The sequence below is a fragment of the Rhynchophorus ferrugineus genome, unplaced genomic scaffold (genome assembly GCF_030347505.1).
Source record: "Rhynchophorus ferrugineus isolate W39M unplaced genomic scaffold, kcgeb_rfMv2 rfM10, whole genome shotgun sequence".
Lineage (NCBI taxonomy): Eukaryota > Metazoa > Arthropoda > Insecta > Coleoptera > Curculionidae > Rhynchophorus > Rhynchophorus ferrugineus.
Window position 1 is genome coordinate 561,258 of NW_027472589.1, and position 16,631 is coordinate 577,888.

Below are 16,631 nucleotides of genomic sequence, written 5' to 3' on the forward strand. Positions count from 1 at the left end.
CTTTCCAGATATGGTACTTTGCGACTATTCAGATCTTTTTTTCGACGTGTATCGGTTTTGGATCGTTCGTCACCAACGCGGGGACGATATACAACAAGGTCAACCCATTCTGGTAAGTACCAGACATATTCTAATGCAGCAGAGGGTTATTTATATTTTATCCAGGACTGCCTTCGGATACATCACCGTCAATCTGATTTTTGGATCAGGCTCGGTGATAATAATGACCATCCTGACTGGTAACGTCAACGATACCATCACTTCCGGTTCGGAAGTGGCGGAAGTGCACTTATTCGCCTCCATTTACGACGCGATCGTGCTGAAGAACGATGACGAATTCATCGCTTGGATGTCCGCCGTATATTTGCTCTTCATCTCTTCTGGTTTGATCAGTATGGTACGTACCACCGCAGTTATTAGCTTCAGGAGGTTAAATTAATGATCTATATGTTCCAGGCGACACTCTCCTATAGTTTGCTGAAGGCCATTTACAGTCACGACGGTCTCCGATTGAAACGCTGGCACGTGGCTTTACTGTTCAACTTTTCCGGCTTCATCCTAAGCTGTCTCCTGTTGCTGCGGTACGACTTCGATCTGGTACACCTCCTCGATCACTACGTAGTCGGGAACTTGATCCTGATCACGGTAGTCATCGAGGTTATCGCTTTTGTAGCTTTTTACGGTACTAGTATACAATATCTGATTAGTTACAGCTTGTAAAAATGCTACTTCTTCAACTTCAGGCACGGGACGTCTACAATCCGACTTCGAGTTCATTCTGGGGAGGCTGTTATCAAAATTCTGGCTGTGTCTTTGGTGGCTGACCCCCTTGTTCCTTACAGGGGTCTTCGTATGGGGCCTAGCCACCCTCTCCTTGGAGGGAATCTTCAAGGTGGATCCCGTATGGCTCTACGCCGTTGGATGGGCACTGGTTCTCACCGCCTTCATCTTTATATTTGCCATTGGAGTCTTTGTGTCACGAAAACAAGACGGATACACTCTCCTTGATGTACGTATTTATTAGAGTGGGGAACTATCGACTGAAATTAGTTGAAACAGTCGAGCTAATCGATAGTGAAAAAACTGGCGATTGAAAATTATAGGTACTATTCCAGTCAAATGCACATTTTCAGAGACCAAGACAATTATTTGATTCTCTATACAGTACAGATCAGTTAATATTAAATAAATTTAAATTGACAAGTGGCAGTGTGAAGAAAAAATAGAATAATGATGCCACATATATTTAATAGTATTTTAATATTCGGAAAGTAACAATGACATAATATAATAAATGTATAGTTAATAGGTTTATTTCTATTTCATTCTAACATGCGCTTACTAAATTTTTTTCAACCGTGCGATAAGTGAGACGAATATATACATATTCCTTTTCGAAATTTCATTGGGAAAGAAAAGGAAAGAGATAATTGCTGTAATTTATTACCTTCAAAATAACGGTTTCATTTTGAATGACGTAAAATTATTTTCATATTTTATATGTTTGACATGATTGTAAAGAGGAATGGAGTAATGACCACTAAACATTTGTATCGTATCTCAATCAATCTTTATTAACTATTTGACCATCGCGCCCTTTTAAATACAATAATAATTTTATTTTTAGGAATATTGTTATTCCTCGAAACTTGAATGAAATAAGTTTTAACATTCAAAAGGCTTGAACAAACATCGAGAGACCTAGAAAATCGAAAAACTCAATAAAAAAGGCCCAAGAGTTGCCAAAATAACATAAATGCAATAACAATATATTTATATTTATCAATCAAAATGTTCTGTTTTCCTTATTTCATTAATAAATAATCTTTACAAATAGAGTTCCAAAACACTGCTATATTATTGTACCATATACAGTTATTTACAATCGAACTGCAACCAAAACCATATATAATATGCATAAATCATTAATTCGGCACATTATTTTTCACGATCGCGGCTAGAACGAAAAAGCCAGAACGTTAAAAATCGGTCGAATAAAACTAGTAGGTCCGAAAATAGTAACAGAAAATAGTAACGACCACAAAATATAGAGAATTTTCAATGTTTTGTGTACACGACTGAAACACTCGATAGTAAAAAGTAGTAAAATCAGTCAGACCGAAAATAACGACTGAAACATTCGATAGTAAAAAGTAGTTAATTACTAAACAGTCGATAGTTGTATTACTAGTATTTATTTTTAGTATTAAAAGTAATGTATTTCCGTGATAATAAAAATATTAGGTCTTAAAAGCTCATTCAAATATTCACTGGATATATTGAAGCGTTCATTCGTCAGAAAACTGGATACATTTAAAGATAAATTAAAATCGCAGGAATACAATTCTGTACTATATGGTGGATACATTAAAATTCCCCATTCACTGCCTTTGGTGTATATATTGCTCTTTATGTGCTATATTTATTTTAAAAAATTGTATAGTTTTCACACATTTACCATCGAAATTTCCCAGCCGAACCCGAATTCTAACAGCACACAGCTTTTTATGAGCCTCTACTCTATTTTTCATATGAGGAAATACCGTAATAACTTTTTCCCCAACCTTATATGATTAATAGGAACCTTATATTACCCCGCAACCTTCGCCACTCTGACATACGTTCGTTCTCCCTCTATTTCAGAAACTGAAAGCATCTCTGGAGCCGTCTCACAACTGGGGACCCAAGGACCCGATGCTGAGACACAACTGGGTCCAGTGGAACACCAAGAGCCTGTCGGGCGAGCGCGATTTCACCCTGAAACGCAGGGGTACAAAGGACTACACGAAAACCATCAAGAAACGAGCCAAGAAGGAGGCGAGCGAGCTGTCGGCGATGTCCGTGCACGGGGCCTACGTCCAAACGGATACACACAGCACCAACAGTCCTAGCACAATAAGCAGACCGAAGTCGAGTCATCGAAACAACACGCCTCGGAACAGTACCCACTTAAATAACGGAGGTAACTACGATCAGTTGTACTACATCAGCAGCGAAGCTTTAGGGAATATGAAACACCATAACGAGCCTCCAACTGAGCCAGGTAATTCTGATTTTAACTCTAACAATCAATCGATAACACACGGTTGATGTTCCAGAAGCTTCTCTGGTGGATTCGCTGGAGAAAAACAACGCGAATGGGCAGGAAAATCACAAAACAAAACCGACGAACCGAAATACATATCCCTTCACCACAGGACAAGAAAGCACCGATAATATCCGGCATACTTTCCCAGGAAAAATCGCCGATAAGTATCTGGAGGACGAAACCTCCGAAGGTTACGGGACCTTCCGGAACAAAGGACCTTACGTGATCGAAGGAGGCGATATCGGACACGTGTGTTATAGAAAATACGGTGTGGACGAAGTGACTGAGTTGTAGGTGCGAAGGGAATAGTTGAAAAACTTATTTTAACCATGATATTGTAGGACCACACCAAAATATCACCAAATATATTAAATTATACTAAAATACTTTTATATTATTATGTAAATAAAGTTGTTTTTATTTTCTTATTGATGTTTTGTCTCTTAATTAATAATATATAACGTGATAAACACCAAGTCTCAATCAACATCAAATCAGCAAGTATATTAATAATAGCAAAACCATAAAATAAAAGCAAATTAATTAATGTATTCTTACCGAAGTGTCTGAATACAAAATACACACAGCGCAGAAAACATTTTAACTATGCTCAGAGAACACTATCCGTACTCCCACAATAAAAAACTAGTGGGAAGAATCACGGAACACAAAATTTAAAATTGATTATAACCGAATACATTTTTACAAGCTTTTTCGGCGACTTATTAACGGCGAACAAAACAAAAAATGACGGAATAAAACATGTCGGTTTCTATGACAACCGATAATGTGTTTTTTGCAAGGCCGCCTTAAGGAAAACTTAATTTTATATAAAGGAAACATTTACAAATCAAATTAATATTATGTTTGGAATGTTTTTTCTTATTCTTTTTTTAGCTTAAAAACTATATTCTTTCAAAAACTATATTTGTTGATTTATGAAAAAATAACTGAAGTGATTTCATGTTACTATATAAATAAAGTAGTTTTTATTTCTTTACAGATTTTGTTTCTTAATTAACAATATTTAACACAATGTACATCAAGCCTCGATGTTGAAACAGTGGTCCCAGGCTTTGGCATTGACCTGTTTCAGGATTGTCTTCAAGGAATGCCCTGGGCCACACTCATAAGTCTGAGGGAAGTATTCCCCTGGATCCCTTTCATATACAACATGCAATAGCTGCTCCCATTTTACCGGTTTAACGATCTGAAGGTAATTATTGTTTTTAAACAGTTAAAATACTAGAAAATATAATAGTACCTGTTTGGGTAGTTGTTCTCTGATGTGGTTAGCATTCCTGTATCTTTTACCATCAACATTAGAGTACACTCTAATAATGGGATCCTGTATATCAGTCTTCTTCAGAGCTCTCCTGAAAACACCTACTGCCTGTATCATGTGATCACTGTGAAATGCCCCACTGACGGGCAATCTTTTAACTTTTTTGATTTTGTATTCCTTGTAGTTTTTCTCCATGTAGTCAAGAGCCTAAAAATGATACTGGTGTCAAGTGACCACTGGATATATGTTGGTGTTATAGGGATTTTCTTACTGACTCACTGCCTGATATTACTTTACAATGAGGATATAAGTAATTAGCTATACGACATTCTGGATACTCATCACCTTTATCCATAGCCCAATCCTTTGCTATTTTACAAGCATAGTTCACTTTACTGTCTGGCCCAAACATAACAGTCATCATTCCACCTTTACATGTATCCGCAGCAAGTTTCATTGCTTCTGCACGTATTTGCACAAGCTTGATGGCTGTAATTTGGATATCAGTACTACTTAGCATGTACATAAATCAAAAGTACGATACCATTTTCAAATTGAATAGATCCAGCAAATACTAGGGCTGTTAATTCTCCCAAACTAAATCCCGCAGTTGCCACACAATTATTTAAAGCATTTGGTCTCTCTTCTTTTAATTTTTCCAGTGCAGCTAATGATGATACCATCACCGCTGGTTGGCAATACCTACAACACCCTCTCTACGTTATAACTCAACCAAAAATAACCTAAACCAACCTGGTGTCGTTTAACTGATCTGCTGGGCCCTCCAGACACAGTTTTAACAGGTCATACTTCAAAATGTAGCTGGCCAAGTCAAACAAGTCCTTGGCCATGGGATATTTCATCAGATCTTTGGCCATTCCCACATACTGACTTCCCTGTCCCGGAAAAACAATTATGGTACTATCACGAGGATCTTTTTTCTCTGTCTTGTAGTAGTCACCCTGTATCTGTTCTTTGGTGCCGTGGACAGGTGGTTTGTGGGGATAGGGCGCGGTGGCCCACTGTTGCTCTGGGTTCGTAATTTTAGCACCGTCAAATGAAGAGGCGTCGTTTAACAGGCGTTTAAGGGGAGATTCGTCCGAGTTCTTGGAGTTGTTAAGTAATGCCGTGTAGGTAAAGAAGGTTCTGTAGCTAGAGCAGAGGTCTCCAATGCCCTTATTAACATTGATTAATTTTATATTACTTTTTAAAAACAGAGACATTATTGTTTCTAAATGTGAGGTTAGAGCTGGTTAGAGCAGGATGCCCGGGAACGTATATTCAAAATTTCCTGCACTTGTACAAAATTCCTCTTCTTTTCTATGTAATTGGGATTTATCGACTAACATAAAATGAAAACATACGGTTTTAGATTTAATTAACTGTAATTTTTAATTGGAGCTACAATTCTTGAAAAATAATAAAAAAATATTTCAAAAATGAAGTACTTAACTTTATATTTACTTATATTGTTCTTTTTTGTTAATAAAAAATCACTAAGCCACACACTAACAATTAACAAAGGTATATAGTTAGAACCGTATTATTTTAATAACTTGCGAATAAAAGTATAAAAGTATTATCCTTTAAATTTTATATACTTTGTAAGTTTTAATATTTTTAATAGTTTGTACGCTTTTCATATTAAAAATGGTGCATGCAGTTAATGTTATTGTGAAAGTGACTATTGTTTGGTGTTGTATTTTATAAATTGGCATTTGTAAATTCAAATTATTCCAAAAAATCTCATTGTCTAATATTTCAAAATAGAATAATTTCACGGTTTATTTGGCACGACAGTTGTATATTAACGACAAATATAATAACAATAATACTTTATATTAATGAAATTAGTTATACTTACCCCCAACTCTCGAATATTTTGTAGCACAGCTGAACACAATATTTATACGCGCGTACGAAATAAATGTATTACATTATATTTTAATTAATTTAATTAGAGCACTAAAAACTATTACTACTTACTCTAAAACGCGATATTTACTTATTTTTAAACAAATTATGTACCCATAACGAGAAACGTAAAATTAATAACGCTCTTATTTCGCGCTTGCCAGAAGACTGGAGAAAACAAAACACGCTCGTTTCTATGACAACTGATAAATAAATCTGTATTCATATACAACGCCGCCTTAAAACAATTATATTCATATTAAATTTTGTATCTCACATTACTAATATTTGCTGTTTCACATAATTTTGTTGAGCGGTTTTTTGTTTAAAAGTACCTTTACCGATGTTAATATTTAAATGTCTTCAAAGCCAACGGAAAAAATATTTCATCATTTCAAATATTCATTACTATTTGATCTCATTTAATTAATGTTAACTCAAATTATTGTAATTAAATATATTTACATTTTGGTTTTGTAGTATACAGGCAACCATTAAAACAACTGGTGGTAACCGAAGGTTGGTGACGTCAATATCTTGACAAACTGGCATTAAAAATCCCTATTAATATTTGTAAACAAATGCAGTTCAATTAATTTTTGTCTTGTGTTGTATGGTTTACAAGAAGTATTTATTTGTTTTTAGACCGTAAATTTGAATATCTGAAAGTTTTCAAGGCCGAATTTTGAGAGTTAAGACATATATAGGTATGTACTGTCATGATAATTTATTTAAATACCAATAAGGCGCCATAATTTTCGAAGAAAATCGGATATAAATAGGTATTTTTAAATTTGTTTTATGGATGTAAATGGAGATTAATAAAAGGTAAAATATGTTTTAATATCGAAAATGTACTGAATTTAGTTCAATAGTGTTAAAACGATAGCATTTTCGGTCTTCTTTTAAATATTTAGGCGTCAGGTAAAATGTCACATGGATGATTAATATGCTTTGGTATTAATGTTTTTATCAACATTAGTGGTTTGTTACTGTTGATTTTAGGTATCGTAATGCAGAATATGGGTGATAATAAAGTACCTCCGCCTTCGTACAATGAATCTGAAGGATTGATAGGTTACCAGGATGCCTTTAAATGACCTGTTATAAAATTTGTTGATTGTAGGAGGGGCTCAAACGTCTTCACAAGCTTTCCACCCGTATTATGGGGCTCCGCCCCAACCAACTTATGGAGTACCACCCCAACCAACATATGTAATACCACCACAACCAGCGTATGCGGCTCCGACATATGGAGCTACAGCAACTACGGTCATTGTAACACCTCCCGATGTTGTGGTTATAGGTACACAGTAATAGTATATAAAATATTGATGAAATTCTAAACAAATCAATTAAGGTGCGTGCCCGGCATGTAGAGTAGGCGTCCTGGAAGATGATTTCACAGTTATGGGGGTGTTATGTGCGATATTGTTTTTCCCACTGGGAGTTTTGTGTTGTCTAGCCATGAAGGAGAAGAAATGTAGGAATTGCGGAGCACAGTTTGGTTAAGGAACAAGATGTATTGTTATATATCATTATATAATCCTATGTTTTATCTTAGTTATAGATATTTTGTTTATATATAAAATGTATTTACCCAAATATATATTTTATTACACGTCTGTTGATTTTTGATAAAGATTGTTTTAATATATTGTCTTATAACTAGAAATACTGAAATATTTCTTTTATAAATAAATACTTATCGTGAATTCCTATATTGGATGCAGCATATTGTTCTTGCCTAGACAGTAGTTCTCTATTTCGAAATTTAGAAGAAACAAAACCCTAGCATCATCGGTTGATGGTGATTTCAATGTCAGGAATGAGGTGTGACTGGATGAATGGAGTTTTCTGGCTGATAGAGTGTGTGATGTGTGTTTGGGGTATGCCATGCTGCTGTTAGTCTGCTGTATTTTTTGTTGGGCAGTTTTTTGATGAATGGTTTCTTCTGCATTGTTATAAAGGGAAAGGAATATAGATATCGCAAAGAAGAGTTTGACACAGGATGTTGTTTGTACATATAAACATATATTTTGTTTATATATATTTAAAATGTATTTACCTAAAAATATAAACGTTTAATAATCTGTTATAACAATTTTTTTATATCGTCTTACAACTAGAAACAAAATAAATATAGTTATATCTGTACATTATCAAACAATAAATAGTGATCATAGATCATGTCCCAACCTCTCAAACTCCTGCACCAAATGCAGCATATCGTTCTTATCCAGGCCGGAGTTTTGGAACACTATCCGGAAGAAATTCGGTTTGCTCTTGTGCGTCTGGTAAGTTACCATCATGGTCCCCTCCTTCATCATCCTCTCTTTGATTTTCGGCGCCACGGCGTGCAGTTTCAACCGGAATTCTTCGTCGTCGCGTATCTTCCGACGTAGCTCCTCTTGGCTGTCGGTTCTCAGACTCTCCGGCAGGTACCAGAAACAGATGTTGGTGCATTCGGGTTCCGGAATGACTAGCTCGAATCCTGGCCGGTTTCTGATTGTGTTCAGGAAGAATTCGGCGTTGGAGAACGTCTTGTCGATGTGGTTCTCGAAACCGTCGGTTCCTTTGGCTTTCCACATGAACCAGAACTTGAGTACGTCGGCTCTGCGCCCGCACTGGATGTGTTTATCGCCTGGAAGGGGAAAAGCGTCAGCGAAAATTCCGGGAAGCGGCGAAAAGAAGTTTTGTTTTACCTGTATCGAATTTTGTATCGTAAAATTTATCCTTCTGGAACAAGTAGGCCGCGTTGGCAGAGTGCGCTTCAGAGAGGAGGTTTTCGTGTCTCAGCAGGAAGGTGGAACACTGTTGGGGGGCCGTGAGCAGTTTATGAGGGTTCCACGTTACCGAATCGGCTCTAAAAATTTTTTTTTAATTGGTACAAAGAGTATAGTAAAAAGTTCCGTCTAGATTTATAGATGCCGCTTTCTTTTAACCTTTAACTTAACCTAATAGATCTAGCCTACAAATTTCGATTTGCGTTTAATTTATAGAGATTACAGAGGCCAAACAAAGAAGTAAAACTGAACAAATCGCTTTTCTACCTATCGTACAGTCCAGATCTGGCCCTCAGTGACCACTGGTTGTTTCCAGACTTCAAACAATTAAGTGATTGTGGAAGTTTGAAAGCAAAGACGTAAAAGACGTAAATTAAAGTACGTAACAATGTATTAAACAGTCAGGGGAGTTCTGAAAGAAGTTTTAGAGAGAGGAGAGAGTTTCTTGACCGACAATGTTGTGGCTTTATTAGTCAGGCAACTTATCGAGTGTTATCTGCATGTACAAATTTGTTAGAATAAAATATGTTAATGAAAGAGTTAATTAAACAGAACTTAATATTGTTAACACTTATGTGAATTTATCTTTTGATATTATATTTTTTTTGTCAGTTATGTTCTGTATTTTATTATATATTTATATCTTTAAATCTTAACCCTTGACTTTAAGAGGTCAAATATAAATACTTGTTATTTAGAGCTTTAACTAACTTATAATTTTAGGTAACACTAATTTTGATATAATTATTGGTATAACAACACTTGTGACTATCTTAAAATAACTTCAAATTTGACACTTTTGACACCAAAACTTTTTTTTTTTCAAATAACAACTCATTTCTATTTTTTTTAATACCATAATAGAAAGTAAACTCACTTTTTTAAAACTATCGATTGCAATAAATATGTTTCATATAGAGATGATCAGAAATTCTTATGAAATGTTCAAATATTGTATGACCATAAAGAGAACAAATCTCAACAGTGCGAAGCTATTTTTTGTGTTATGTATTTTAAAAATATCGATATAATTTCTGTAACTAATATGGCTGAATTGTAATTGCCTTTAATGAATGAAAAACATATTTTTTTAGAAGTTCAAGAAATGGTGTATCCCGAATCCAGAATTATATATAGATTTTTTGGTTCTATGGATCTCTTCTATATGTAAACTTCAACTGTGGCAGTATTAACATATACATTTCGATTTTCTAGTTGTTCAACAAGTGTTGTCGTTCGATATAAACAAGAGTTTAGTTTGAAATATAATGTTACAAGTACATGGAGCTAATTTTGACGATATGGGTGGATAGCCGTTAATTAGCTTGATGTTCATAATATTTTCTTTGAATTGTCAATTCTGCCGTGTGTTTAGGCTTTGTGTAGTTTTTAACTACGGTTTTTCAATTTTACATTGGTTCAAATTTTTTACACATAACACGGACTGAAAAGTCCTGGCCCTACCACATAGATGGCGCTAGTTTTATTGCATTCATTGCTTTTTCAGTTAGTACTAACATTCCTTTACTTATAAGTTTGTGGTTTATTGTGTTAAGAGTAACACTACTTTTGTTATTTCCAAAAGAATTTTTATTATTAGAAACAATAATAAAACGTTGGTTTGTTGACTTCAAACGTGGTAGTAAAGACACCGATGATGCAGAACGCAGTGGACGACCAAATGTATGGTAACACCAGAAAACATCAGAAAAATCCACAAAATCAAAAAGTTGCGTGACTTAGCTAACATTTTAATGATATCAAAAGAAGGTGTTGGTTTTATATTGCATGAGCACTTGACTATTAGAAAGTTCCGTTCAAAGTGGGCGTCGCGTTTGCTTACTTTTGACGGAAAACAAGTACATGTTGATGATTCTGATCAGAGTTTGGCCATGTTTAAACGCAACAAACCGGAATTTTAACATCGATATGTGATAATGGATGAAACATGGATCCATCGAATTAGATTGATGAATATGGCTAATTTTTAATAAAAAAAAAGCGTTTTCTTTGTTACGCCTGGGACTCTTCAGCCCATGTGTTCTACACAGTCTAGAAGTGTGTCTAAAAAATTTCTTATAAGAGTATTTTTCAAAAGTTAAATCATTTTAGGAGATATAGTTGTTTCTGTGAGGCGGCATCTAAAAACGCCTTTTTCTCAAGTTCTACTGAACCGATTTCCTCGAAATTTTCTATATGAAAGACAAAACTACAACGGAATTCGGATTTCTATTATTTCAAAAAAAAAAAACAAAATCGGAAAAATATGCCTCTAAAACATTTTTTTCAACAGCCGCAATTTGTGGAAAAAATGTTCGTTTGAATCGATTTTTTCAACTTTCTAGACTGGTATACCGCTCAAAGTAATGATATTCCACGACGAGAAAAATTTGGTTCTTTTTTTGTAAAAAAAAACTTGGAATCTCAGTCTCGGCTTATTCGTCGAAAATATGGATTACTTTTTCGCGCACGTAGTACCACCCGATTTGTGCAATCGAGCCTAGAACAAAGGAATCAACGATATTGCGACATTCGGTTCGAAATAAAAAACGAATGGAATCGAAAAGCGCTGATAGCCTTCACGGCTGCAGGCTCGTGAAGAATAATTAAATCGTTTACGGTTAAGTAATTAGCTAGCAATGAGCAAACGGCGACTTCAATTTCTCGGTTTCGAACCGAGGCAAGTCGAAGTACGAAAAAGTACGAAAAAAAGCAATCAACGGCGGTAATTAATAAATCTGATGGTACCGAAATGGAAACCTCGATCCTATTACCCGGACAATCGCCGACCAAGGTTCTCGGACGCGGAGAAAACCGTCCGCTCGCGTTCCCGGCTCGTTGCGCAACTGTTACGATTTTAATTAGACACGGATTTTTGTAGAAATCGAAAATTGGCGAAGGTCGGCCGCTGTAGTAGCGTTTCCGTTGCGAACGGGTCGTGGATTGCAGAAAATGTTTCCTGCACCGCGGGGATAATGCCTTACCTCTCGATTCCCCGAAGAAGCTGCCTGTGTTTGTGCGAGACGAGGGCGCCGCCTCCCCAGGCAGCGTCCACGTGAAGCCACATGTTGTATTTCTGACAGATGTCGGCCAGTTTGTCGATCGGGTCGAAAGCCCCGATGACGGTGGTGCCGGCGGTGGCAGAAACCATGAAAGGAGAGCAACCTGAGAGAGAAATACAACTATCAGTCTCATAACTTTACGATATCGTTTATTTATGGTCTCTTCTGGTTCAACATTTGCTAAAATCATGCTTTTTCTATATTCTCAAAGGTCTAGACTTGAAATTTCAATAATTTACAGAGAAAATTGGTTTGTGAACGCGGAGTAAAAATTTACTGGAGTTTTTTCAACTACATCCATTATTAATAGTCTTAATGGTTAAGCTTATAACAATTTGCAGAGTTATAACTACTTCAGTCAAGGAGTAATGCCGGAGCAAATATTTTAAATACTCTTTTCCTAAATACCAGTGGTTAAATATTTTTACGGAGTATATTATTCTTAAAGTTCCTACTTCTATGAGAAGTTAACATTTTTAATACACTTATAGCTACTTTAGACTAATTAGAATTTTAAAAACATGCTTTTTCTATATTCTCAAAGGTCTAGACTTGAAATTTCAATAATTTACGGAGAAAATTGCTTTGTGAATGCGGAGTAAAAGTTTAATGGAGTTTTTTTTAACTACATCCATTATTAATAGTCTTAATGGTTAAGCTTACAACAATTTTCAGAGTTATAGCTACTTCAGTCAAGGAGTAATGCCGGAGCAATTATTTTAAAAACTCGTTTCCTAAATACCAGTGGTTAAATATTTTTGACGGAGTATATTATTCTTAAAGTTCCTACTTCTATGAGAAGTTAACATTTTTAATACACTTATAGCTACTTTAGACTAATTAGAATTTTAAAAACATGCTTTTTCTATATTCTCAAAGGTCTAGACTTGAAATTTCAATAATTTACGGAGAAAATTGCTTTGTGAATGCGGAGTAAAAGTTTAATGGAGTTTTTTTTAACTACATCCATTATTAATAGTCTTAATGGTTAAGCTTACAACAATTTTCAGAGTTATAGCTACTTCAGTCAAGGAGTAATGCCGGAGCAATTATTTTAAAAACTCGTTTCCTAAATACCAGTGGTTAAATATTTTTGACGGAGTATATTATTCTTAAAGTTCCTACTTCTATGAGAAGTTAACATTTTTAATACACTTATAGCTACTTTAGACTAATTAGAATTTTAAAAACATGCTTTTTCTATATTCTCAAAAGTCTAGACTTGAAATTTCAATAATTTACGGAGAAAATTGCTTTGTGAATGCGGAGTAAAAATTTACTGGAGTTTTTTTTAACTACATCCATTATTAATAGTCTTAATGGTTAAGCCTACAACAATTTTCAGAGTTATAGCTACTTCAGTCAAGGAGTAATGCCGGAGCAAATATTTTAAATACTCTTTTCCTAAATACCAGTGGTTAAATATTTTTGATGGAGTATATTATTCTTAAAATTTCTACTACTATGAGAAGTTAACATTTTTAGTACACTTATAGCTACTTTAGACTAATTAGAATTTTAAAAACATGCTTTTTCTATATTCTTAAAGGTCTAGACTTGCAATTTCAATAATTTACGGAGAAAATTGCTTTGTAAATTTGGAATAAAAGTTTAAGAGAGTTTGTTTCAAAAAGCGATGCATATTATGGTTTACAATTTTGCTGCCATCTTTTTCTTTTCATTGTCTTTAATTACGTTTATTTTTAACACAATAATAGCTATTTTAGAAAGGAATCAGGTAATCTCGGAGCAAATGTTTTAGACACCCTTTTTTACAAATAATATTGTTGAATGTTGATTCAAAACTGTTGATTATTAAAAACTAAACCTCTAAAATTATCTCGACCAGAGGAAATCATAAATTGACGAGAATTTGTCATGTTTTACTTGTTTTAGTCACGGAGTAAATAAGTTTATAACAACAACGGAGCAAAAATTCAAAACAAAAACAAACAAAAATTAGAATTGAAGATGTTTTTTCTTACATATTCACAAATTATAGACATTTAAAAATATATTTTCGGACCAAATTAAGTTACAGCTATTTACCGTGGGAGCAGATAAGCATACAATGCCGGAGTAAATATTCTAAAAAGTGTAATTTGCAGGGTTGGATGACGGAGCAAATAAGCCTGTAATTTCGGAGTATATATTTAGCCCATTAATAGGGTACACTGGTGTGGAAATACTTATTATGAATGTTTTAATATGTAAAACTCTATCCAGGGGAAGAAATTGTAGATATACAGTAATTTACATTGTTAATAATAATTTACGGAATTTAATACGAGTTTTCCTCAAACATCCAGATTCTCAGATGTTTATATTTTAATAAAAGGTGTAGAAGGTTTATTTAGAATTTTGAAGTATGTCTCTTTTTTATCAGCAGCAAATAATTTTTTAACGCTGGAGTAAAAGAGTAAAAACTTTAAGCGTGTTTTTATAGAGGATAATTTTACGTAAATGAGAATGTTTTTTGGATAATATTGTATTGACAAGAAAATAACTTCGGTTTTTTTCTCGTGAAAAAAAAGGTTTGTTTATGATTAAAAAAATAAACTTACCATCGTCAATAGATTTCTTGACCAGTGTCTCCAGGTGTTCCGGGTCCATTTTGCCCCTGGAGTCTGTGTTCACTAGATGGACGTTGTCGGTTCCTAGGCCAAGGAAGGAGGCCAGTTTTTTGATGGAATAGTGCGCGTCCTCGGAGGTAAACAACACGGGACGCTTGATGCCGTGCAATCCCTTGGTCTACGAGGAGGTTTTTCGATGAGGCTGATGATTGCGTGGTAATGCAGGCGTTCTTACCTTGATGTCTGGATTGAAGTAGTGCCTGGCGCAGCTGATGGCGTAACCATTGGCTATGGAACCCCCCGGACAGAAGATCCCGTCGCCATCGCCGTTCTTCCAACCGACGATCTGTCTCATCTCTCGGAGGACGGTCTCCTCCATGAGGATGATAAGCGGAGCTACCTCGTACGTGTACGCACTTGGGTTCAGACAGTCGGTGAGCAGTTGCCCGATCAGTCCGTAGGGATCCACGGAAGAAAACAGCTGATTGACGAAATAGGGATGACCGGTCTTCACGGAGAACTTGATGACGTCCCGTAGGTGGTTCAGGAGCTCTCCATGACTGGCGCCTTCCCGGCCCACCTCGAAATCGAACTCCCGCATCAGCTGCTCGGGCTGACGGAACTCCAGCACCTTGTTCTTGCGGGAGGTGCCGTCGAACACGGCCTCCTTCAACAACACGTCGACGCACTGCCTGAAGAAGGCCTCGTGGTCCCGCTTCGACGCCAAACTCTCGAACGTCGCTAGTTTATCGGCGGGATTCGACGCCACCGGAGTCCTGCTGGCCTTCCTGCAGAGGAACGCGGTTTCCTCGTCTTCGGAGGAGCCCAGCGTGTCGCTGTACACTTCCGTCTCCTCCACGGTCACGTCCTCTTGAGCGTTCGCGGGCATGGCAGGCTGCGGGCTGGATACGAGTGATTCCTCGTGCTACACGACTGAACCACCTGACGGTATTTAGTGGCTGGGACGACGAAGAACGCGTCCTTTAAAACCGAACGCGGGCTAGTTGGGGATTTCGCCTTGAATCGACGCCACTACTTCTCGGAGATGATAACACTCTCGCCAGTGGACCTGGGGAATTTCGATCGGTCGGTGTCAACGCATGTCTCAGTTCTCGGTACCCAGCCGTCGAGAAAAATTCGATGGCAATTTCGGTTCCGACCACAGCTGACTCAGGTCCTTTCCCCGAATATTTTTTGGTTTATTTTGTTTTTTTGCCAAATCATTTTATTTATATACATATATTTCGCTATAATTGGTTCATTTTTTCTTTGTGTACATTTAATAAACGTTTTTTCTTTCATGAATCAGGAAATGCCGCCTAATATCTGATAAGATTGGCTTATAGAGATTTAAGACGCTTGAGTCGTGGTTGTTATATTTAAAATTTAAATTTTATTCCGATATTTTTTGTATATCCCTCAACTTCGAACTTTTAAATGTAAAACATCGAAGGAATCTGTTACAATTTCAATATTTAATGGAGTTATAGAAGTCCTGGTGTAGAATTATTGTCAGTCATTAAAAAGCCTGATTACCTTTTGTCCTCTAAATAAATAATTAAGGTTAAAAAATAATTCGCTCTTTTCAAAAAAAAATATATTTCATTGGATTTCTAAGAAGTTGCTTTGTTATATAAATATATTTTTTGTTTTGTTGTAATAAATTACTGAGATTGTATAATGTGAGTACGAAGTCAGTCATTACTCGTAAAGTATGTTTCAAATTTTAATGTTTATTTCTAAATTTCTTATTCTAATTTTGAAAACATATATAAATATGAATGTATAACTAAACAATAGCGATTAATAATCTTTTAAAGAGGTTCAGCTTTTCTAGAAAGCTTATTTTCATGTCCAAACCTCTAAAATTTTATTTACTTTATTTACTTAGTTATTCTTAATGTTTTTATATTTATGCGAGGA

General features: G+C 35.6%; 4 protein-coding genes and 1 long non-coding RNA gene across 13 annotated transcripts in view; 2 read left to right on the forward strand and 3 right to left on the reverse strand.

Moving 5' to 3' along the window:
• Positions 1–3,520, forward strand: part of Blot (bloated tubules) — a 35,275-nt gene extending 31,755 nt beyond the window's left edge. For 4 of the 5 annotated variants that reach the window (XM_076416843.1, XM_076416846.1, XM_076416848.1 and 1 more), the window contains 6 exons: positions 9–112; positions 166–397; positions 457–682; positions 744–1,009; positions 2,644–3,043; positions 3,099–3,520. In XM_076416843.1, coding sequence (XP_076272958.1) covers positions 9–112; positions 166–397; positions 457–682; positions 744–1,009; positions 2,644–3,043; positions 3,099–3,382 — 1,512 coding nt within the window. In that variant the 3' untranslated portion in view covers positions 3,383–3,520. The remainder of the gene's footprint in view (positions 1–8; positions 113–165; positions 398–456; positions 683–743; positions 1,010–2,643; positions 3,044–3,098) is intronic. The other variant, XM_076416845.1, reaches the window with a different exon arrangement.
• Positions 1–6,350, reverse strand: part of LOC143204315 (uncharacterized) — a 45,054-nt gene extending 38,704 nt beyond the window's left edge. Inside the window, exon 1 of one of the 2 annotated variants that reach the window (XR_013007559.1) lies at positions 6,238–6,350. This is a non-coding gene — a long non-coding RNA (uncharacterized LOC143204315). Of the gene's footprint in view, positions 1–3,646; positions 3,763–6,237 lie in introns of those variants that run through there. The other variant, XR_013007558.1, reaches the window with a different exon arrangement.
• On the reverse strand, positions 4,048–5,659 carry beg (malonyl-CoA-acyl carrier protein transacylase beg). The gene is made up of 5 exons (XM_076416871.1): positions 5,127–5,659; positions 4,918–5,075; positions 4,645–4,862; positions 4,353–4,580; positions 4,048–4,298 (listed from the first exon to the last, which is right to left on the reverse strand). Exons 1-5 carry the CDS (start codon positions 5,594–5,596, stop codon positions 4,131–4,133), a joined length of 1,242 nt encoding a protein of 413 aa, XP_076272986.1. The 5' UTR covers positions 5,597–5,659; the 3' UTR covers positions 4,048–4,130.
• A 439-nt stretch (positions 6,351–6,789) lies between the features above and the next one.
• LOC143204317 (uncharacterized) lies at positions 6,790–7,912 on the forward strand. 4 transcript variants are annotated; one of them, XM_076416903.1, is made up of 4 exons: positions 6,790–6,994; positions 7,293–7,364; positions 7,414–7,593; positions 7,648–7,912. In XM_076416903.1, the coding sequence occupies exons 2-4, from the start codon at positions 7,301–7,303 to the stop codon at positions 7,797–7,799; spliced, it is 396 nt and encodes a 131-aa protein (XP_076273018.1). In that variant the 5' UTR covers positions 6,790–6,994; positions 7,293–7,300; the 3' UTR covers positions 7,800–7,912. The 4 variants fall into 4 exon arrangements, with proteins under 4 accessions (XP_076273018.1, XP_076273016.1, XP_076273017.1 ...); XM_076416901.1 differs by having other exon boundaries at positions 6,926–6,989; positions 7,290–7,364; XM_076416902.1 differs by lacking the exon at positions 6,790–6,994 and adding an exon at positions 7,022–7,115.
• Positions 7,913–8,322: 410 nt separating this feature from the next.
• Positions 8,323–15,709, reverse strand: b (glutamate decarboxylase-like protein black). Its single transcript, XM_076416898.1, has 5 exons — positions 14,944–15,709; positions 14,700–14,886; positions 12,058–12,238; positions 8,993–9,153; positions 8,323–8,931 (listed from the first exon to the last, which is right to left on the reverse strand). Exons 1-5 carry the CDS (start codon positions 15,595–15,597, stop codon positions 8,468–8,470), a joined length of 1,647 nt encoding a protein of 548 aa, XP_076273013.1. The 5' UTR covers positions 15,598–15,709; the 3' UTR covers positions 8,323–8,467.
• Between the last annotated feature and the right edge of the window lie 922 nt (positions 15,710–16,631).